Source organism: Micromys minutus, assembly GCF_963924665.1.
Source record: "Micromys minutus genome assembly, chromosome: 13".
In the NCBI taxonomy this organism is placed as follows: domain Eukaryota; kingdom Metazoa; phylum Chordata; class Mammalia; order Rodentia; family Muridae; genus Micromys; species Micromys minutus.
The window spans coordinates 7,734,848-7,757,912 of NC_137982.1; the positions used below are offsets into that span (position 1 = coordinate 7,734,848).

Genomic DNA, 23,065 nt, shown 5'->3' on the forward strand with positions numbered 1-23,065 from the left:
GGAGCTGAGCTCACATCCTGATCCGGAAGCCGGAGGCAAAGCCAGCGGAATGGCATAGATGTCGGAAACCCAAATGAGGCCATACCTTCTAATCCTCCCAAAACAGTTCCATGTCTGAAGACCAGACCAAACATTCAGATATGTGAGCTTATGGGGCCCATTCTGTCTTAAACCACCATAAGGAACTATCAAGTAGATGAAAATGGTTATTGCTTTGCATAATACTTGGTAAAGACAACTGAACATTTTAATACATAGAATGTCTAGATGTTAAACAGTGTTCTCTTCCAGGTTCATTTGCCTTTTCCTTATCTTGCAGAAGCCCTGCAGAGGCCAGTGGCATCTGACTTTGAGCCCCAGGGTCTCAGCGAAGCAGCTCGATGGAACTCCAAGGAAAACCTACTTGCTGGGCCCAGTGAAAATGACCCCAACCTTTTTGTGGCACTCTATGATTTTGTGGCCAGTGGAGATAACACTCTCAGCATCACTAAAGGTAAAGGAAAGATGGAGGGTGGAGGGTGTGGCTTGAGTGACCTGCCCTTTGCCCCCTGAGAGGACAACTTTATAGTTTGAGAGCAGAAATGCCTGCCGAGCCCACCCCTGGGAGGCTCCAGGGCAACATCCTTATTTGTGTTCCTACAGTGGACACCTGAACCCCAGCTGGAAACATGGGGGTTTTCTACTATTTTTAATTCCCCAAGCAAAAGCATTTTTCCCTAAAATGTTTCCTTGCAATAGGAACAAAACTTGTATGACCTTAGATGCTGAGGCAGAGTTGTTCTGTGTATTCCTGACTAACCAGAAAATAAGATGTGCTGGAGAAAGGTTATCAAGAAGAAAGCCAGTCACCAATGATATGTCTTTTTACTCTTTTCTCTAAGGTGAGAAGCTCCGGGTCTTAGGTTATAATCACAATGGGGAGTGGTGTGAAGCCCAAACGAAAAATGGACAAGGATGGGTCCCAAGCAACTACATCACTCCTGTCAACAGCCTGGAGAAGCATTCCTGGTATCATGGACCTGTATCTCGAAATGCGGCTGAGTATCTGCTGAGCAGCGGAATCAACGGCAGCTTCTTAGTGCGGGAGAGTGAGAGCAGCCCAGGCCAGAGATCCATATCACTGCGGTATGAAGGGAGGGTGTACCACTACAGGATCAACACTGCCTCTGATGGCAAGGTGGGTAACACCCTGACTGGGACCAGCAGTGAATTAATGGGCTGTGGGAGGCACAGAGGGGAACGGAGATGGTAGCCCAGGACATTGAGTTATAGCAGCAAGGCTTCGTTAGGATGCCTCAAGCAGGGTGTGGGGGCTCATGCCTGTAATTCCAGCAAGAGGCCTAGACAGAAGGATTAGGAATTCAAAGCTCTCCTTGGCTACATAGTAAGTTCAAGGGCAGCCTGGGTTATATCAAGACCTGTTTCAAACAAACCAGATGCTATCTTAGGAATCCTCCAAGCAAACAGCAGGAGTTTCCATTAGTTTCACAAATATATAAGCGTGTAGTTATTTAAACCACCTCAGCATTGGAACTGTGGTTGGTGGCAGGGTGCTCTGGTTCCCTATGTGGCACTTACCTAGCCTGGCCGTATGTTCTGTCTGCAGAACTGCAGTTAAAGCGAAGACATTTTATTTTATACACACGCATTTTGTTTGTTGGCTTTTGAGAGAGGATCTTGCTATGTAATACTGGCTTGCCTGGAGCTCACTATGTAGCCCAGGTGGGCCTTAAACTTGTGGCAACACTCCTGCCTCTGCCTCATGAGTGCTGGGATTACAAGTGTGCACTGCCACACACAGCCTGCTTCTTGTGTCTATGTAATGTATGTGCATGATTTCAAATGACAAACTACAGTGAAAGCTAATTCTGTCTCCTAGCTCAGTCTGCCCACTGTCGCCAGCGCCTTTCAGACTTACGCAGTGTATCATTTTATAAAGCAGAGACACATGATGCCTGTACACTGACGCACCTTGCCATTCCCTGTATGACAGGGAGTTTTGGAGAATTGTGCAGTGGCTTATGTAGACCTGCCTCTGTCAGTGTCCTGTGGTGGCTTCCACCTGTAAGCTAACACTTGGGGCGGTGAGGCAGGAAGATTGCTGAGTTTGAATACAGCCAGCATGACATAGTGAGCCACCGTGTAAAGATAGCAACAAAACCAAAAAAAAAAAAAAAAAAAAAAATCTGTGATCTGCTCTATTTGTTTTTCTGCACAGGCATAAGCATGGACAAGATAATGGCTGAACTCTTGTTTTCCTCTCTGTGCTTTTCCGAAGCAGTCTTGGACAGGGCTTCCTTCTGGGTGACTGCCTCTCTTACCTTTTGTTTCTATTCCTGCAGCCACCACTGAGCATTCCCTCCATTCCCTCCCAGCGTCCATTGTTTTCATGGTCAGAAGTGGAACGCAGGCAGGAGGGTTGGCTCCGGGGTCTCTAGGTTATCTGGGCTTTGCCTTCCCTGGGAGCAGAACAGTGCTGTCGCCATCGTGGGGAATGAGTTGCATCAGGATGGGAACTAAAGGGCTTTTGCCTCCGAAAGAGTCTGTGAGGAGCTCTGAAGACCTGGGCTCAATTCTAATGCACAGATGGCTTGTGCACAGGAAGAGGCAGAGCCCAGGCTGGCGTGTTGTGTGTTTGCAGAACAAGCACAGCACAGAACAAGTCACTTACAGTACTAACTTCACCTGCTTCCCTGACACACCATGAACTCCTGGTGTTCATTCTGATTATCACTGAAAAGCTGTAAGTCAGATCTCAGCTGCCAGAGTGGACAGTGTGACTCTAGGAACATGGCTAGGAGTAGAGCCACATGGCACCTGAAGGCAGGTGGCTATAATATTAATATTTAATGAACAAGGGTATGTAAATTTTAGGTTGGAGCATAAACTCTGTCACAGCTTTCTTGGGAGTGGCAGAGAGGTCATTTTAATGATCTAATTTTCCTGGGAGCTGTCCCCTGAAACCCTGCAGAGTACAGTGTTCTGTGACCAGCACTGAGGGGAGGACTGTGGACAGCGTTGGGTGGGTGCCAAGCTTATGGTGGGGTGCTATTCTGCTGCCTCACCCCTTCTCCGGCTCCTGTCCGAGTCTAACTCACTAAGGCTCACAGCCTCTCCTAGGTGCTCTGAGGTCAGAGAGGGACTCCTCAGCCTGGAGGGTCCTGCTGCGCAGATGCAGCTTCTCACAGAGAGACCACAGTTGTCACATGAGTGAGGAACGTGTCTAGGCAAATCTTGGTTGTCTTGGACTTTTATTTTAATAGAATTAGAGATTCAAGTTTAGCCTGCCTGAGTTTAAAAACAAAAAAAATGTGTGCATAACCTCTGGACAAGCAGAGAAGGGAGCTTGCTACCCCCTTGTGGTTATCTCCTTTCAAATGTTTTAATGATCTAATATTAATACAGTAAGCTAAAGAAAATAATTGTGCCTGTATTTTATTGCCACAATGAAATAACCTGAAGCACCTAATTCACAGTTTTATTTAGCTCTTGGTGTGGAAAGCTAAAACTTGAAGCAGAGTGGTACAGGTCCCTGGCCCAGGAGCAGTGGATTAGTGGAGTGGTCAGCGAGTGAAGTCTGCAGCAGGAGAGCTCTAGGCTGCCTGAAAGCCTTACACACCTGAGACCACACCATTTAAAGCTTCCCCACCAAACCACACACCTGCCTGGAGACCATGCTTACAGGCCATGATGACATTGGTGCCCAGCATAACAACAGCCAAAGGTCTTGTCTCTGCTATGTGTGTCTCGGGCTTCCTCGTCTCTCTCCTTCCCTCCCTCTCTCCCTTTCTCCTCTCTCAGCTATTCAGATGTCACGCTGTAGTCATAGCCTGACCCCTTTCTTTCTGTGCCTGTCTCACCAAGCACAGCCCCCACTGTGAATTTGCTGCTGGTACAAGTCAGGTGCTCAGTGTTCCTTCCCACAGCACGGCAGCAGCAGGAAACACAGGTGGCTGCACTCCCACTAAGCGCTTTCTGCTGCTGCCGTCTCCTCTGCTGTGTCTGCAGGAGATCCAGAGAGGTGGGATGATCCAGGGCTGTGGCTCACAGAGAAGCCTAAAAGTACTCATAGCTCAGTCTTCCTGTGTTCCATCTTAGAAAAGGCTATGCTGGCTTCTGGCCTTCAAGGTGCTGACAGAAAAATGGCTATGTGTGGAACCACGCTGTCCTCCACCCTGGTGGTAACTTCAGATTGGACAGTGAGGGAAGACATTTGAATTGGAGGGTAGAGACTAGAAAGATGTCTCTTCAGGGTTAAGAGCACTGGCTGCTGCTCTTCCAGAAGCTCCCAGTTCTATTCTCAGCATCCACATAGTGGCTCACATCCACTCTGTGAAAGTCTAGTTCCAGGGAATCTAAAGCCTTATCCTGGCCTCAGAGCACCAGGCATACACAATGGTGCACATGTGATTTCCCATACTCATAAAACAAAAGTAATGTAAAAATATTAATTAAAAGTAATAAATTGGAGGTTAAGGGGGTATGCTGGGTGGGGTTTCAGCAGAGGCAGGTGAGTTCTACCCCTGCTAGAAGAAGCTGCTGCTGGTGATTCTAAACGGTGTGCAGAGCCTTTCTTCTGGGGTTTTGCTCTGTGAATAAGGACTGTTCCCTGTCTTCCTCAGCTGTATGTCTCCTCGGAGAGCCGCTTCAACACTCTGGCTGAGTTAGTTCACCATCATTCCACAGTGGCCGATGGGCTCATCACCACACTCCACTACCCAGCTCCAAAGCGCAACAAGCCCACCATCTATGGTGTGTCCCCTAACTATGACAAGTGGGAGATGGAGCGCACAGACATCACCATGAAGCACAAGTTGGGCGGAGGCCAGTATGGGGAGGTGTATGAGGGCGTCTGGAAGAAGTACAGCCTCACTGTGGCCGTGAAGACCTTGAAGGTGGGTTTGGGGTCTGGTTGGAGGGTGGGGGAGGGTGTCTACTGCGGCTCAGCAATGCTCCAGGACGCCTTGATTTTGCCTTTGTGAGGCTGAGCGTCTTCCATCTGTGTCTGTACAGGTGGTGAGCGCTGCCCAGCACTGAGGGTCGGGAACGGCTGGTTACTAGAGGACACTAGTTCTGTGGTAGTGTTTTTCAAAGCCTGCTTTCTGCTCTTGTCGGGTGCCATGGAGGCTGCATCCTTATGAGAGTTCAGAGAAGTCCCATGTGGACTTCTGTGGGCTGATAAAGGCGAGTGCGGTGTCCTGGCGTGCTCTCGTTCCCACACGGCAGGCTTCTGCTTGTCACTGGGCTGTGGCCTTCCTTAAATCACAGGGCCACGCACCTCTCCACTGTTGTCATGTTTACAGGTGATTCATGTTCTTCCCTGAATCTGCACGATCCCAGCTTGTCCCTGTGGTGAGAGTGTCCCCTAGTGTTGAACTACATTGCTTGCTTGTGCATGTTTTGGATGGACTCTGATGATAGCCTGTGAGCGGCTGCTGTCCATTGCTGGACACACAGGACCGACTGTGTGTGTGCTTGTGTCTCAGCACAGCCAGTCAATACATCTGACCGCCCCAGCTCCGCCAATGAGAGACAGGAAGCTAGAAACTGGGACTTTGCTGTAATAACTGTATAGAGCAAGGCTGCGTTCCAGTCATCATGTTTAGCACTGGCCCCTCCTCTGCCCTGTGGCAGACCAGCGCTGGCGGAAGAGAGGGGCAGGGGTGGGATTGCCTGGGGTACTTCTGGGCATTTTCCAAATTCAGCTTTTAAAATGTGATAATATGAGTTCTTCACATTTGTTTGCCCAACAGGCTTAGTCCTGGGTACCCACTCCAGACAGACATGGACAGAACCCCGATGATGGCGCCACAAGTCAGGGCAGTGTCAGGCTCTGCCGTGCAGGGAGGAGGCAGTGTTGGCTGCACTGGGTAGAAGAGCGTGAGCCCTTGTGTGAGGAAGGGCAGAGGCCTGGAGAAGCCCTAGCTGAGGAAGAGCCACTGAGAGACAGGAGAGCACTGACAATCCATGTCCAGTACACCAGGCCACAGTGTCACTCACTGGCTTGGAGGGCTAGGCACTGCTGACGTCGATTTACAAACACAACCAGAGGGAAAGCACGGGCGTCCAAGATTCAGTAAGGATGGAAGGATTGTTTGAAACCTTCAAGAGAGGGCAGCAAGACAGCTCCATAGGTAAAGGCCCTCAGCTGAGCCTCACACCAAGGGCTCCCTTAACCCACATGGTAAGGAGAGAACTCATTCCCACCACACATGTGCCATGACACATGCCCTTCACACACCACAAACAAATACATGTAAAACCAAAACATTAAAGAAGGTGGAGGTTCCACAGCTGGGAGGCCCCCTCAATGGGCAGTGCTCAGCTCTGCATAGCAGAGGTATTCCAGCGGAGGTTCTGTTCTGGTATTTTCTGTTAAGACTTGAGAAATTTTGCAAGAACCTCATTAGTGCATGCGCCATGGTTGGTAAGGAGTGATGGGGTCTGTTGGGTGGGTACCGGCTGTAATCCTGCATGGCAGCTGACCAGAAAAGGGCAGTGCACTCACTATGGAGGGTTAACTCAACACACATGCAACTTACTAAATGCACTGTCCACACTCTGCCCAGCCCTGCAGGAGTGGGGCTCTGCCATCTGTTACCCATTTCTCAGATGGGAGTAAAGGATTTTTGCTCTTTGGAAGCTGAGAACTACACAACTTACAGTACTGGCCAGTTACTAAGTTAGAGTGGCCTACAGAGCTGAGTGTGTGATATACTCGTCCATACAGCACCTCCTCAGCTCGAGGTGCTGAGAGATTGCTCAGGTAACAATGCATCACCAGTAAAGCTGAGAACTGGAGCCCTGAACCAGGACTCAAACCCAGGCACCCAGGTCCCAAGTCCAACTCTTTTCACCATCTCCTCCCTTTAGAGTCTTATTCCTCAGACCCCATGAAAATATACATAAGCCTCAGTTCTGCCCCTTTAGAAAATCCTTCAACATCTTCTATGGCAGTGGTTCTCAGCCTTCCTAATGCTGCAACCCCTAACACAGTGCCTCGTGGTATTGTGACCTCACATACAGCTATTTCATTGCTACTTAAGAACTGAAATTTTGCTACTTTTATGAATTGTAAATATCTCCAAAGGGGTTGCAAGCCACAGGTTGAGAAGACTGCACAGTGGACTTCCCTTGCTGACTTTGGCTGTGAAACTTTTTCAAGAGAGTCCTGGTGGCCTTCAGCAGACTCATAGAGCACTGCTTCCTCCCACTAACCAGCAGCGATTAGCAAGGCCTGCTTGTGTAAGGCACTTCCTTCACAGTGCCTGTGAGAAAGCAGTATTCATTAGGAAGCCAGTCCTCCTTCTGAATGAGCAGTGTGCTTGTTCCATCCCTACAGCCAGAGGTCACAGCCACTGCAGTCAGAGTGTGTGTCCCTGATCCCTGCTGGACAGTCACTGAACATAAGTCCGGAGGCTGAAGATGTGGCCTAGCTCAGAGTGCTTGTCTACTATGCACAGAGCCTTAGGCACTGTCTATGGCTGTAATCTCAGCTCTTGTGAGCTGGAGGCAGGGGAGTGGAAGTTTGAGGTTATCACATGAGTTCTTGCCTCTAAAAGGGAAAGGCAGAAGAAAAGAAAGATTCATAGCCAAGTGGGGTGAGGGTTGTGGGGCTTTCCGCCGCCAGGGTCTCACACAGCCGAGAACTAGGTCAGCATAGCCAACAAGCCATCCTCTTAGTCATCCTATAGCACTGTCTCCAAGTTCCTCTGCCTCCCATTAGGGTGGCACCTTGCAGGCCCTGTGAAGAGGGCAGTTGACCTCTCTTTTCCCAGTACGCATAAGCACAAGCAATGAAGAGATAAAGGAAAATCCTCCAAGCATTTCTTTCACCTAAGTCTTCATGTTCTATTTGACTGTGGAAAAGGAAAAATGTCTTCAAAAGGGTGGGATGAATTAAAAAATAAACAGAGGGACCTTACAAATTGGAATGGGGAGGGTTTTGTTTTTAAAGATTTGTTTATATATTATGAGTGTGAATCTACAAGACAGAAGAGGCCATCAGATCCCATTACAGATGGTTGTGAGCCACCACGTAGTTGCTGGGAATTAAACTTAGGACCTCGGAAGAGCAGCCAGTGCTCTTAACCTCTGAGCCATCTCTCCAGCTCCCTGGTATTTTATCTTTTAAATTTCAGTATTTAAAAACATTAGGTTGTCATTTAAATGATTAATTGAATCATGTCTAGTTCCAGCAGGGGGAGACAAACTCACACTGATTTTTTTTCTGAAAGGAACAAGAAAGGCAAGGAATGGTTGCTCCGTACATGAGAGACAGGGAGAGGGAGAGGGAGTGTGTGTAAGAGAGAGACGGGATGTGTGTGTGTGTGTGTGTGTGTGTGTGTGTGTGTGGAGGGGATCTGTAGTCACAACAGGAAGGTGCTTTTGAGTAATTCTACCTTAAGATCCTGGGTCTTCTAGATAAGGGTAGGTGGCTCTACAGCAAATGAGATTTCTGAGGTGATTTCTGTGTAGTTTACTGTGGTGCATTGTTTCAGAACAGATGGTTTGAATGTAAGATTAAAGTATCACTGGACAGTAACCAGTTTTGTCAAAACCAGTTATATAGTGCAGCATTTACCTCCTGGTTCTGTCAAGCATCCATAGTATGTCACCAGGTACCTCAGAGGGCTGCACACCAGAGCCAGACTGGCTGTCAGACAGCTGAGGAACAGAAGAAACTTGAAGAGCACAGCAGCCAGTGGTGGGTGGCATGGGATGAATGCCCTCTGCACAGCTGGGCAGCCACACAGCCAGCATGCTGTGGTAACATTAGAGCAGCCCGTGTTGTTAAAGAGCAGTAGACAGCATCTCCATAGCCTTTTAGAACCCATGTTTGGTGATAACAAGCCATCACACTGACTGTGGCCATGATTTGCTTCTCAATGTGGCTGACCAAAGTAAAAAAGCAAAGAAGAGGTTGGTCCATCCTTTGGAGTGCCACTTCCCTTTCCACAGCAGGAACTGGATCAGCCACAGTGCCAACTGTTTAGACAGCTCCACACTTAGCATGAGTTCTGGTGAAGGTATCTGCCCAGGGAAGCTGATTTTCATGAAGCTTCTTCTGTACCACACAGGCAGACTCCTTGCAGACACCGCATTGGGCCTACTGTCCTCCTTGCCTCCAGAGCCTTGTTCTTGCAGCTAGGGAGACCCCGGCACTTACTGTTGCTGCTTCCTGTTTGTGGTAGTTGATTCAAAGGAACAGTGACTTAGGTTCAAGGAGGCTGAGGAGCGTAGACCACAGCCCTTCAGACTCAACCTGGAAAGGTGAAAAGGGTGGTGGTCTGCCCATCTCTGGCCCTGTGTTGTGTGACCTACACAGATAATTCTGTGAGTCATCAGAGCTGCTGGTAAGACTGATTTAGAATCTGGGTGATTGACCCCCCAGTCAGTGATGATTGCTTCATTAGGTACTCATGACGCTGCATACCTAAGTAGCTCAGGATCTGTCTGCTATTTCTGCCAGTGTGAGGCATTCTGGAAAGTGGCTCTCTCAAGCCAGCTCCATTTCAGAATCTTCACACTGTTTCTTCTTTAATGTTAAGGGTGTTCGATGGGGAAGTGAACTGTGCTTGTAGAAATAGTTCTGTAGTGTTTGCACATCTCTCCAAGACCCCACAGAAGATTTAGGCAGCAGTGCCAGGCCACTCTGACCCATGACCCCATTGACTTGCTGGGCCAGACATAATACCTGAAAAGGACACCTTAAAGGAGAAAAGATCCAACTTGGCTTATGGTGTCAAAGGGTTTCAGTCCATCACTACAGAAAGCATGGCAGAGTGGTTTGGTTCGTGGTGACAGGAGTGTGTGGCAAAGTTGGTCCCATGATTGTAGCTCAGGAAGAGGAGATACTGGGTCTGACCTTTAGAGGCCTGCCTAAAGTGAGAACTCCTCCCAGGCAAGCCCTACCTCCTGAAGGTTCCACAGCCAGCTGGGGAGCAGCTGTTAACAACATGAGCCCTGGGTGACATTTCATATTATGATCCATAATGCCCTGAGTGAGAATTTGCCCCGCAGGAGTCTTCACATCGCCAGGACAAGATCCCTTGAGCCTCTCAAGGGTAGTGTAACCAGTGTTCATCGGAAGCAGTGGCCTAGGCTGAGTGAAGGTTGCCACTACTATTTGTCCTAGTCTTTGAAGCCGTCTTTTTTCCTCTTAGACACTTTCCAGCTAAACAAATCTCATGCATCTACGCTTACCTTCTGCAGGAGGACACCATGGAGGTGGAGGAGTTCCTGAAGGAAGCCGCAGTGATGAAAGAGATCAAACACCCTAACCTGGTGCAGCTGCTAGGTAACCAAGCACAGACCCAGAAGAGGGCCACCAGCTGCTGATGTGCAGGGTCCTGCTCCAGATGTCTGGCTGAGTGGGCATCACTTCCTGATAAAAGAGGACTGAGTGTCTAGGGGCATGTGGGGGAGGTCAGAAGACACTTTGTCTGGTCAGTTCCCTCCTTCCACCTTCACGTGGGTTCTGGGGTCAGGCCTTCGTGGCAAGTGCTTTTACTTGTTGAGCCCTCCTCCAGGCCAGGAGCCCTTCCTTCAGTGCTGACTTTCCTAGGATCCTTCCCCTAGCAGCAGAGCCACATGCTGAAGCCTCCGTGTCTGTTGTCAGGGGTGTGTACCCGGGAACCTCCATTCTACATCATCACTGAGTTCATGACCTATGGGAACCTGCTGGACTACCTGAGGGAATGTAACCGGCAGGAGGTGAGCGCCGTGGTGCTGCTCTACATGGCCACACAGATCTCATCAGCCATGGAATACCTGGAGAAGAAGAACTTCATCCACAGGTAGGGCTGAGCAAAGCGGCCTTACCCAGCCTCACCCCTGCTTCAGAACACCCAGCTGTGGGGTCTTAGGGCTCAGCTCCCAGCCTTGGTCCTGGCAGCTCACTGGCCCTCGAAACAAAGGCAGACACAAGTGCCTGACGTAAGTGCTGCTTGCCGCTGGCGGGACTAAGTGCTTCGGGTCCAAGGCCTGGGCCAGTGGAGCAGCTAATCCCCAGGGAAAGAAGTGTTTCATTTCTGAGCCATTTTGGATTTAGTGGAATATTAAACAAAATTTGTAAAAGACCTTCCTGATAATCTCGGCTCCCTCTGAAACCGAGCATTCCGTGGTCAGCACTCAGTAAAGACCTCTCTCTGCCTGGGCTTATCTTCACTGTATGGCTTTCCCTCTTCTTTGTGTTTCCTTGTCCACCAACTGTCCCTGGGTTTTGGGATGTTTCCATGGCTGGAGAATTATATACATGCAAGCCAGTTGCTGTTTTTAAAACCCAGAGTGTTTTGACCTTCAAGTGTGCCACAATTATCTGGGTTTGCATGCTTTTGCTGGTGGAAGTGGCTTCCTAGCAGAGTGACAACCTGTGCAGGAGGGAGCCTGATGGGCTTGGCCCAACTCCGTCATGCAAGATGTTCTCCACGCCACTGTGGTGACCTTTCCTACCCAATTAACTCAAGTGTGAAACCTCCACATGAGATTTCATAGCCAGGAATAAGTAGCGTGTGTGAAATGCTGGCAGCCCCTCGGAAGACAGATCTTTTTCTGCTCCACGAGAGCCCAATCCAAATGCTCCTGTCGCTCAGCAAAGTGTAGCCTCTGATGCTGCAAATTGAGATTTCCTGACTTCTGGCTCTCCTTGCATGGCCAGCTCCGTTCCCCCTCCATTCACACACTAAAATGCCTCACCAAAAATCCTATTAGGCACAACTCTTGTGTGTTTAATTTCTCTCCCATTGCTGGTGATCAAGCTGTATCGTGCAGTCATTGCCCTGAGCTGCCTCATCCTCTCATTCCTCAGTTCCCTGTTGCCTCAGGACTTCATGCTTAACATCCATGAACCAAAGATTAGACCCTTCCTCCTGTGAAGAATCGGGAGGTGATTTTATGGGAGAGTTTCTCAAACACACTTGAGTCTGCATCAGGAAGGAAGAGGAAAGTAGGGATATCACATACAGCTGCCAAGGCACACCCTGTTACTGTCTTCAATTTATGGGTGAGGCAGCAGAGTTCCAAGGTAATTAACGTGCTCCAGGTCACGGGGCAGGACCCGCCTCCCTTGCCTCCCTGTCTGCTTGTGGTGTTGCTGTCATAGCTCAACTAGTGTTTGCTGTGGGACTGTTGCTCTGCAGCGGGGCATTTGAAAGCGTCCGGGACTACACTTGATCTTTTGTCAGCATCATTCCTGTCAGTAGTAGGGGAGCTACACAGCTGGGGGGGGGGGTCAGCCAGAAGCACCCACAGATGGCCCTTTTCCTTTCTCAGAGACCTTGCTGCCCGGAACTGTCTGGTAGGGGAAAACCACTTGGTGAAGGTGGCTGATTTTGGCCTGAGCAGGTTGATGACAGGGGACACCTACACAGCCCATGCTGGAGCCAAATTCCCCATCAAGTGGACAGCACCTGAGAGCCTGGCCTACAACAAGTTCTCCATCAAGTCAGACGTCTGGGGTAAGGGCTGGGCCCTGGCCAGGGGTTCCCCTTCTGCTTCGCTGGCTCTTGACTGCTACATGTCCATCTCTCCTCTGTCTGTACATCCTCTTCTGGTTGTTTCTGGATTATTTTAAACTCCTGTTTTCTCTTTAAAACATAAGGCGAAAGTGACTTTTAGAGTGATCCAGAGTAGCACCATCTTCAGGTCTCCAGTCCGTGTCTGCTGCTTGGATTTCATGATGCAGAAGTTGACCCTGCGGGTGGCGTCCAAAATTATGTTCTCTGCAGAAGAGATGGGACACTTCATGTGGACGTGCCACCTGTTGTTAATTTTAATTTTTAAAGAACATTTTTTTCCCTGAGATAGGGTCTCTCTACACAACTCTAACAACTGCCCTAGAATTCAATCTGCAGACAGGCTGGCCTCCAACTCAGAAATCCACCTGCCTCTGCGTCTGCCTCTGCCTCCCAAGTGCTGGGATTAAAGGTATGCACCGCATTGTCCAGCTTTAAGAACTTTTCATGCCAAGGGTGACCAAAGGTGGAGTTGAGTAGTGAGCCCTGTGCCCTGCACACTCCCTTGCCTCTTGTTATTTTAAAACAAATTCCAGACATACTGTTTTGCACATACACATTTCTATATTTGCTTCACCTGGGAGCCAGATGCGACTCTCACTGCATCGATGTGTCTTATGTGTCTCCAGCCTCTGTCTGCCATCGCTGATTGTATTTCCCTGCTGTTCATCTATTGATAACTGTCACCTTCCCTTTAGACTTTGTTCATGTGTCTCTGCGCTATGATCTGCTCTGTGCCTCTGGCTTCAGTCTTCTTAGACGCTGCACGGTCAGATCTGGGTGACAGCTAGCATTTGAGTTGACTTTTCTTTCATTAAGTACGTTAGCAGAGATGGGTGCTTTTAGGTTGGATGATTCATAATGCTTGATTTTTCTCCCTCTAGTACAGTGGTTCTCATGACCCTTTTGGCAGCCTTCTGTCTCCAAAAGTATTTACATTATAATCCATAACAGTAACAAAATTGTAGTTATGAAGTAACAATGAAAATGATTTTATGCTTGGGGTCACCACAACATGAAGAACCATATTAAAGGGCCCCAGCATTAGGAAGGTTGAGAAACTGCTACATGAGAGGGAAATGGTGTAGCAGCTGTTGATAGCCAAGGTGGTTCACTAGGGGCTGTCTGTCATGTGATCAATCTCCAACTAACTCCTTTCTTCCTTTCAGTTAGCCATGGAGTATAAAAGAAAAAGCCTCCATGTGCTTGGTTGTCTGCTGGTAGACTGGGTGTAGGAGTGGTGAGTTCAGAAGCTCCTCTCATGACTCCCACTTTTCCAAGTGCCCTGTGGTGGCAGCAGTTGAATTTGCTAGTCTTTTGTGGTGTTGCTATGTGGTGTTGACACATTCCTGTGTTTCATTGTACTGTGGCCCTTCTGGTCTTTAGCCATCTCCTTCCTTATCCTTTGACTGCACCCTAGAGTCTTCCACAACATCTGTGCTCTGGGGAATGACAAGGTAGTCCAGGCTTCTTCCCTGTCCAGATCGGAATCACCTGTTTCTCAAAGAAATCCTGGTTCTTAGTGGGAAGAAGGATGCCAAGACATTGAGAGTTCACAAGATTTTTATGAACTGTTTAGAGCTGGAAGGGATCTTGGAAATAATCTCACCCACCTAGAAACAATCTATGGCCTGACAAGCATGTAGCTACACAGTCACAGAGCTATGATCGGAACATGGCAGCTGATTTATAGCCCTGTGCTGCTTACCTGAGAGACTGTGTGCCCAAGAGGCTCACCTTCCCATCTCTTCCTTACATGCTTTAGTGTAGCATGAGTAGACAGCTTTGCTCTGTCCTACCTTTCCTGGGCTGTTGTCATGGAGAGCCTGGTAAATATCAATGCTGGAACTGCTCTACAGGACTCTCTGCTGCACAGTATGTGGAGAATAGAATGCCTGTACATCGTGTGTGTGTGTGTGTGTGTGTGTGTGAGAGAGAGAGAGAGAGAGAGAGAGAGAGAGAGAGAGAGCTGTTTGGGTGTGTGTATGCTATGGCACATGTGTGACTGTCAGAGGACAACTCTCCTTCCACCTTTATGGCGGGTTTCAGGATTGAAAGGTCATTAGGTTTGTGCAGAATGCCACCTCACTGGCCAGTGCTTCACACACCCTGACGTCTTCCTCTCCTTTCAGCATTCGGAGTATTGCTCTGGGAAATTGCTACCTATGGCATGTCACCTTACCCAGGAATTGACCTGTCTCAGGTGTATGAGCTGCTGGAAAAAGACTACCGGATGGAGCGTCCTGAAGGCTGCCCAGAGAAGGTCTACGAACTCATGCGAGCATGTGAGCCTCCCCAACCGTTAGGCCATTCCAGTGGGCCCTCGGCACTCTGTCCCCATGTTCCCAAGCCATTCATGGAGTCGGGCTTTTGGGTGTCTTTCGGTGCATTTATTTACAGATACAATACGTACAAGTTGTTTCTGTTTGCCTTCGGGAGAGATATTTTTTGGTTTGTTTTTGTTTTGGATCAGGGTCTTGAATATATAGCCCTGGCTGCATAGTGACTCTCCTGCTTGACCCTCACAAGCTCTAGGATTACAGGTATGAGCCACCATGCCCAGGTTGCTCTAATTTTTTAAGCATAAAAAAGGTTAGATAGATGCCAAACCTGGGTATTATTAGTAGGTACAGATTCCTAGGTCCTGCTTCCAAATACCTGGCAATAAATTGCTCCGAGTGACAGCACTCTGGTGTTTATATCGTGGGGGGGGGGTGTACACATGATCAAGTCATCCGTGTTCATATGATCATTCCCTCACCTTTTTCCTCTTAGTGTATTAGAGACACTGCTCCTGTCCATATATTTAGCTCTTCTTGCCCTGTTCCCCACCTGTAATTAATGCTGCTGTCTAGCAGTTCAGTTAATGGCTTGAAACATCCACTCGTGTTTTATTCATATGTTTGCTTTAATTACATTTTGTTTGTTTGTTTGCTTACTTATGGGGGCATGCATTCCACGGCATACAGTTTTCTGGAGGTTGGTTCTCTTTCTATTATGTGAATCCCAGTGATCAAAATTAGCATCAGTCTTGACAGAGCGCACCATCTTTGCAGCCCTGTTTGCTACTGTATATAAAACAGAGACACAGACTTACCCTTGTCTCTGCACATAGCACTGATATTTCTAAAAGCTGGGCGGTTGGTTCAAAGGTCTATACTGTGAATAAAATTATCACCTAACAGAAGGTTGTAGCAGTTTACACTCCAGCAGAAATGATGACAAACCAGTGATGCACACAGCCGCCATGTCCTCACTGACGTGCAGAAGCATCAGTCCTTATTATCTTTTCTAAGTTTTTGTTTTATGTGTATGGTTTTGCGTGCATGTGTCTGTATATCATATTTGTGTCTGGTGATCATGGAGGCCAGAAGAGGGCATTGTGTCCCCAAGAACTGGTGTTACAGGCGATTGAGAGTCCCTTGAGTGCTGGGAACTGAACCTGGGTCCTGTGCCAGAGCAACCAGGCCTCTAGGCTGCAGAGCCATTTTTCCAAGCCCTAGTCCTTTTAGACTAATTTTCATGATATTGGTGGGACAGGCTGTGGTCTCAGTGCAAGTAAGCTAAGACAGCCCAGACAGTAATAAGTCTCAAAGAATTAAGAGAGACACACGTCTGTGCTAATGACCACGGTAGACTCTGATAACATCGGTAAGGATGGTGACTGAGACAAGCTGTTGCCTTGTTAACTCCCTATCACCGGGGTTTGGAGAAACGTTTATAAATGCAGTTTTTATTGTCAATGTCTCTGGAGTTTTTCGATCCATATTTCTGCCTGTATATTAGATCTTCTTAAATTCTTAGTGTCTGTCATAGGACACACGAGCATTTGCCATTTTAGCTTGTCACAGCATCAGCTGTCAGCAGGCTTGGAATGACTCTTTCATGTCCAGACCGCTCCTTGGAAGTGGCTAGTCCTGGTTTGTTAACAATGCTTTCCAGCTGCTCTGATATGGGTCTTCTCTGTCCAGGTTGGCAGTGGAACCCCTCTGACCGGCCCTCCTTCGCTGAAATCCACCAAGCCTTTGAAACCATGTTCCAGGAATCCAGTATCTCAGATGGTAATGTACCTCCCAGGGCCTGCAGTGGGTTGAGAGGTTGGGTTGGTGCTAGACAAGCCTTCACTTCAGTCCTGGTAAGAGTACCCTGGCCAGGTGCCAGACAACTCTTCAGAGGCTTTGGTAGTGGCTCTGTGTCAGGTGCAGTCACACAGAGTTCTAGAACATGCTAAGAGCTGTTTCTTTAGCATTGTATTTCTTCTCTCTAACTTCATAGACCTTAAGAAAAAAGAGAATCCCAGGAACTGGAGAGCTAGCATGGCAGCTAAGAGGATTTAGGGTCAGTTCCCAGCACCCAAATGATGGTAGCTAATGACACCAGTCTCAAGACTCAGTACCACCTTCTGGCCTCTGCACTCATGTGGTACACAGACATACATGCAGGCAAAACACCATACATACACATACAAAAAATAACTTTAAAATATGTGTAAATTAGAAAAAAAGCAAACAGAATCCCTTTCAATATGGCACCTTTGCTGATGATTGCTGGGTTGTGATTGTGTGTTCCTTAGAGGTGGAGAAGGAGCTGGGGAAACGAGGCATGAGAGGAGCTGCTGGGAGCATGCTGCAGGCCCCAGAGCTGCCCACCAAGACCAGAACCTGCAGGAGAACAGCTGAGCAGAAAGATGCACCTGACACGCCTGAGCTGCCCCACACGAAGGGCCTGGGAGAAATCGGTACGTCCCCCTTCCCACCCCTCCAGTCAGGCAGGCAAACAAGCTGTCAGTGGAGTTGGCACAGAAGGGCATCAGTCCTTCCCCAGCCATCCAGCCCAAAGAGGAAGATTCGCCTCTTACCCAGGGGAGCCTTTCAGCAGTTGCTTAGTCAAGACAAAAACTGGGACCCCTGCCAAGAAAGCACACCTACCTTTGCATGTGTACTTCACAGCCCCATGAGCAACTTCTGGGGCAGTCAGCACTGTGGTCTCTGGAAAGGCTGTCTTTAACTGTTTCCCAGGCCTAGCTAGGGCAGTGGGGCTAGGTTAGGAGGTGCCTAGGGATACACAGGGGTACTATGAATAGCCATAGCTTACCGAATGCCAATTGCACACTGAGTAAGTACCAGGAGAACAACACCGGCTCTCCTGCAGACCCACTGAAGTCAATTGGCCAAGGCAGGGCGTGCTGGTACCTGAACTCAAAAAGGTCCCCAGGATTCCCTTCATGAACTGATGGGCCGTTGGCCTAGTTGAATAGAACCAGGCAGGACAAAGTTTGGTTCTGATAGGAATTCATAAGAGGTATTTACTCAGCAGAACTCACAGTTCTGTTTTCTTAAACAGTTGTGATTCTAAACCTATACTCATACTGATGAGAAGCTGGTCAAACCCACAGAACACTCAAGAGAACTCTAGGGACTGTCTTAGCCAGGGTCACTATTGCTACAATGAAGCACCATGATTAAAGAAGCTTGGGGAGGAAAGTGTTTCCTTAGCTTATGCTTCCACAGTACAGATCATCATCAAAGGAAGTCAGGACAGGAACCCAAGCAGGGCAGGAACCTGAAGGCAGGAGCTGGTGCAGAGGTGAAGGAGTGCTGCTTACTGGCTTGCTCCCCATGACTTACTCAGCCTGCTTTCTTATAGAATCTGCGACTACCATCCTGGAGACGGCCCCACTCACAGTGGGCTGGGCCCACCCCATCAGTCACTAATTAAAAAAAATGCTCTACAGGCATCCACAGCCCGGTCTTATGGAGTTGTTTTCTCAACTGAGGCTCTCCTCAGATGACTGTAGTTGTGTCGTAAAGCTATCCAGCACACACAGGTGCCAAGGGAGCATGTTTGGAAGGCTTGCATACCAGATGAGGGTGTGGTTCAGTGCGAAGTGCTGGCAGAGTAGTTGTCAGAGTCACATGTGCTAACACATGTCTGTAACTCCGGGTACTCTCAGAGACACAGGAGGTGGTAGCAAGAGAATCCTCAGAAATGTAAGGGCCAACTTGCATTACATGCACAGCAGTGAATGCTACCTCACACTGCCTCAAACAAGCTTGGAAGGAAGGACTGATACCTCTACACGTATGCTGTGGCATGCGCACACAAGTGTTAGTGGTTTTAAAAGAAGTTCATTATTTTGCATGAATAAGCAAGTCCTAATTGTAGAGCCACTGGATCGTCTTCCTCCCTGTGGAAGCTGCGGCTCACAAGCTGTGCCATTCTCCCCTCAGCTGTCAGCCTGTCAGGTCGTTGGCAGTGGAGGAGAGAGGCTGCTGCAGGAGCATGGACTAGGAAAAGCTGGTGGTGTGTGTGTGTGTGTGTGTGTGTGTGTGTGTGTGTTCCCATCAGTGTCATTACTGAAGTTTCACGTAGGTCATCTCCTGGTGAGCCGGGAGTGAACCTAACATCTGTGTTCTGCATGTGGCTCTGTGACCCCACAGAATCTCTCCACCTTCTTCAGTAGGACTGCATGTGGAGAGGTCCTCTGCTTGCCTCGTTCCGATGCTCATCTCTACCATTCTTAGGATAGCTGCACAGTCTACCTCAGACCCAGAGGCTGAGGGAAGGAAGCCTTGTACAGTTGGCCGCGGCGCCTGACAGCACAAAGGTTTTTGTTTCCCAAGACAAGGTTTCTCTGTGTAGCCCTGACTGTCCTGGAACTCATCTGTAGATGGAGCTGGCCCAAACTCATATCTGCCTGCCTCTGCTTCCCGAGTGCTGGGGTGCAGCCACCTCTGCCTGGCCATGTCCTTCATATTTAAAAATACTCAGGTGAAGTTTTTGTAAAGGTCATCTTTCCCTGTTTATGACAGCAGCTGATTGTCATGCCCCCATGAGACAGCTGAGGTCGTCCCCTCAGCAGGTCTGAGGCTCCACAGTGTCATTCTGCACAACTCTAACAGGTTTCAGGATGAGGAATGAGGGTCCTTTCAGCCCTTGCCCCTCGGGGTTCAGGGAGAGAGACTTGTGCTTCTATCAATAGTGACGAGGCCGAGCTGTGGGGAATGCCACCGCTTTCTCTGTCTTCTGCTCTCCAGTGGCACTGAACTCTGTGCTGCCCATGCTGTGAAGGCTAAGGGTGCAGAATCACCATGGGGAGCCTCCCCACAGCCGGTCAGCCAGCCCCTGAGGCAGTGTCAGGGCACTGCCGCTCACTCTTTCCTCTCTTTCAGATGCACTGGACAGTGAGCCTGCCGTATCACCACTGCTTCCTCGGAAAGAACGCGGGCCCCCAGACGGCAGCCTAAACGAAGATGAGCGTCTTCTCCCCAAAGACAAAAAGACCAACCTGTTCAGTGCCTTGATCAAGAAGAAGAAGAAGATGGCGCCAACACCCCCTAAGCGCAGTAGTTCCTTCCGAGAGATAGACGGCCAGCCAGAACGCAGAGGGGCTAGTGAGGACGATGGGCCACCAGCTCTCACCTCAGATGCAGCAGAGCCTACCAAGTCCCCCAAAGCCAGCAATGGTGCTGGCGTCCCCAATGGGGCCTTCCGGGAGCCGGGCAACTCGGGCTTCCGTTCTCCCCACATGTGGAAGAAGTCCAGCACACTGACCAGCAGCCGCCTGGCTGCTGCGGAAGAGGAGAGTGGGATCAGCTCCAGTAAGCGCTTCCTGCGTTCTTGCTCAGCCTCCTGCATGCCCCATGGGGCTAGGGACACAGAGTGGCGGTCAGTCACGCTGCCTCGAGACCTGCCATCGGCCGGTAAGCAGTTTGACTCATCTACCTTTGGAGGGCACAAAAGCGAAAAGCCAGCTTTGCCTCGGAAACGCACCAGTGAGAGCAGGTCTGAGCAGGTGGCCAAAAGCACAGCGACACCCCCTCCCCGGCTGGTGAAGAAGACTGAGGAGGCTGCTGAGGAAGTCTTCAAAGACACAGAATCCAGCCCTGGCTCCAGCCCTCCCAGCTTGACTCCCAAACTCCTCCGTAGGCAGGTCACTGCCTCTCCTTCCTCTGGCCTCTCTCACAAGGAAGAAACCACCAAAGGCAATGCCTCTGGTGTGGGGACTCCTGCCACTACAGAGCCAGCACCCCCCAGCAGCAAAGTGGGCCTCAGCAAGGCCTCCTCTGAGGAGACCCGTGTAAGGAGGCACAAGCACAGCTCCGAGTCCCCAGGGAGAGACAAGGGGCGACTATCCAAGCTCAAGCCTGCCCCGCCACCTCCGCCTGCCTCCACAGGGAAAGCAGGAAAGCCCGCACAGAGCCCCAGCCAAGAAGTGGCCGGGGAGGCAGGTGGGACCACAAAGGCAAAATGTACAAGTCTGGCTGTGGATGCTGTGAACAGTGACCTCACCAAGGCTGGCCAGCCTGGAGAAGGACTGAGAAAACCTGTGCCCCCATCTGTGCCAAAGCCTCAGTCAGCTACTAAGCCTCCAGGGACTCCCACCAGCCCAGTCTCCACCCCATCCACAGCACCAGCACCTTCACCCCTGGCTGGGGACCAGCAGCCATCTTCTGCTGCCTTCATCCCCCTCATATCAACCCGTGTGTCTCTTCGAAAAACCCGCCAGCCGCCCGAGCGCATCGCCAGTGGCACCATCACCAAGGGTGTGGTTCTGGACAGTACTGAGGCCCTGTGCCTTGCCATCTCCCGGAACTCAGAGCAGATGGCCAGCCACAGTGCTGTGCTGGAGGCTGGCAAGAACCTGTACACTTTCTGTGTGAGCTATGTGGACTCTATCCAGCAGATGAGGAACAAGTTTGCCTTCCGTGAGGCTATCAACAAGCTGGAGAGCAACCTCCGAGAGCTGCAGATCTGCCCTGCGACAGCCTCCAGTGGGCCAGCTGCCACCCAAGACTTCAGCAAGCTGCTTAGCTCTGTGAAGGAGATCAGTGACATTGTCCGGAGGTAGCAGCAACCAGTGTGTGTCAGCGAGACATGCTGCAGTCCACAGGGCTTCCGTGCCTGTAAGATGGGGACAGAGTCCTGGGGGCTGGCATCTTTTCCCAGGAGCTTCACATCAAGCAGAGCCAGGGCCTGATGGAGTCGGCTTTTCCACCTATGCTGTGCACCGGCTGTCCTGCACCTTTCCTGCCCATCCCAGGCGTCTCAAGCTGCCTCTCCACACTGCCTGCGGGTGGGCCCCCTGCTCTGAAGACTCCTCACTCCCCGGTGCCTCAGACCCGGTTCCCATGTCAGCCGGGAGTGCCCTTTCCCTGTCCTCACAGGAGAACCATCTACTCTGATAGACCTTGTCACCAAGGCATGGGGACCCCTGAACCGTCTATGCTTACCAACTGTCCCAGAGAACCTTGTTCACCATTTTCTATGTGAAGGAAGCCGTAGTTTTAAGGGTCATGAGATGCTAAAGCCAGGGGCCCAGGTGGGTGGGCCCTGGAAACAGGAGCTGCAGTGTGGTCTGTCAGTAGTGTGCCCTGCAGATCCTGGACAGCAAGCCTTCATGGGTGGCAGTACTGGCTGACCAGGCACATAGCCAGGTCAAGCCTAGGGCTCCAGGGGCTCCCCAAAATCTGAATTTCTGAGTAGTCTTCATCCCCTCTCCTGCTCTAAGACCAGACCCTTTCTCTCTGGTTCTTGCCTTTATGACAAGGGTCCAGCCTTGTGTTTTGAGCATTTCAAAGGTCTGCATAGGAAAGAACAGCCACTAGGTACAGGCAGGCAGGAGGACCACCGGCCAGGGCTCTCCTGAGCCCTGACTGCTTCTCAGACCTGCTGCTTAACCACTGCGAACAGTACTTAGCCCAGAGCTCCTGGAGGCATGCGCAGCACAGCCTGGGCTGGGTGCGCTTTGCAGACTTAGCCAGGGCTTCCTTGTTTCCTAAGGCAGCCAGGCCCCAAGCTGAGCACAGACAGGGACAGGTGTGAGTGACTCCTTGGCTGGCCCAGAGCAGCCAGCTGGAGAACTGGGAATCTGCCTGGGCCTTGTACCAACCAGAAGACACCGCCACACTCCCTGCTTCTCCCGCACTGGCCCCAGTCTCACACTGATCACCTAGACTCGGGCTGGCAGAGATGATTTCCTCGGGATTGTTCTTCCATGGTCCTCGTAACACATCACCTCTTTACCTCCAAGAGCTGTTCTGCAGCCCAAGAGAGGCCACGCCACACCGCTAGTGACCTTGAAAAACCAGATAGCCCCATGCTCTGACACCATGCTCACAAGGTACTGCTCTGTAGCTGGTGTGGGGTGCCAATATTTTGTATTACACTTTGGTATTACACTCTTTTTTAAATAGACTTGCGCTCTTATGGATGACCTGTAAATAGTTCACCACTGTGCCCCCTTTGGCACACCAACAGCATTCCCCTTTCTTCTCAGTCCAGTACATTTTGTTTCTGTATATGACTCTGTTTTTTGAATCCAAATCTCTCTGTAGTATTTTTTAAATAAATGTTTACAGAACTATTGACAGACTGCTTGGTCTGTGGTTCATCCCTGTAGCCCCTCATGTCCCCAAGAGTCACAGCCCGTGTGTCCTGAGCACATAGTTGCCAGCTGCCCCGCTCTTGTCAGCCTCACAGCAGATGGTAGCGTTCTGTGTCAGGCCTGGAGGAAGAGCGGCTAAGCACCTGAGATTCTTGCTGTCAGA

The 23,065-nt window shown here is 50.0% G+C and overlaps 1 protein-coding gene across 2 annotated transcripts in view; it reads left to right on the forward strand.

Annotated features, from left to right (window-relative positions):
* The window catches only part of ABL1 (ABL proto-oncogene 1, non-receptor tyrosine kinase), a 101,386-nt gene extending 78,540 nt beyond the window's left edge, over window positions 1-22,846 (forward strand). For both annotated transcript variants that reach the window (XM_080927043.1, XM_080927044.1), the window contains exons 2-11: window positions 320-493; window positions 882-1,177; window positions 4,623-4,895; window positions 10,216-10,300; window positions 10,622-10,799; window positions 12,274-12,458; window positions 14,648-14,800; window positions 16,487-16,576; window positions 17,089-17,253; window positions 19,688-22,846. In XM_080927043.1, the coding sequence (XP_080783169.1) occupies window positions 320-493; window positions 882-1,177; window positions 4,623-4,895; window positions 10,216-10,300; window positions 10,622-10,799; window positions 12,274-12,458; window positions 14,648-14,800; window positions 16,487-16,576; window positions 17,089-17,253; window positions 19,688-21,366 (3,278 nt within the window). In that variant the 3' untranslated portion in view covers window positions 21,367-22,846. The remainder of the gene's footprint in view (window positions 1-319; window positions 494-881; window positions 1,178-4,622; window positions 4,896-10,215; window positions 10,301-10,621; window positions 10,800-12,273; window positions 12,459-14,647; window positions 14,801-16,486; window positions 16,577-17,088; window positions 17,254-19,687) is intronic.
* Window positions 22,847-23,065: the final 219 nt, after the last annotated feature.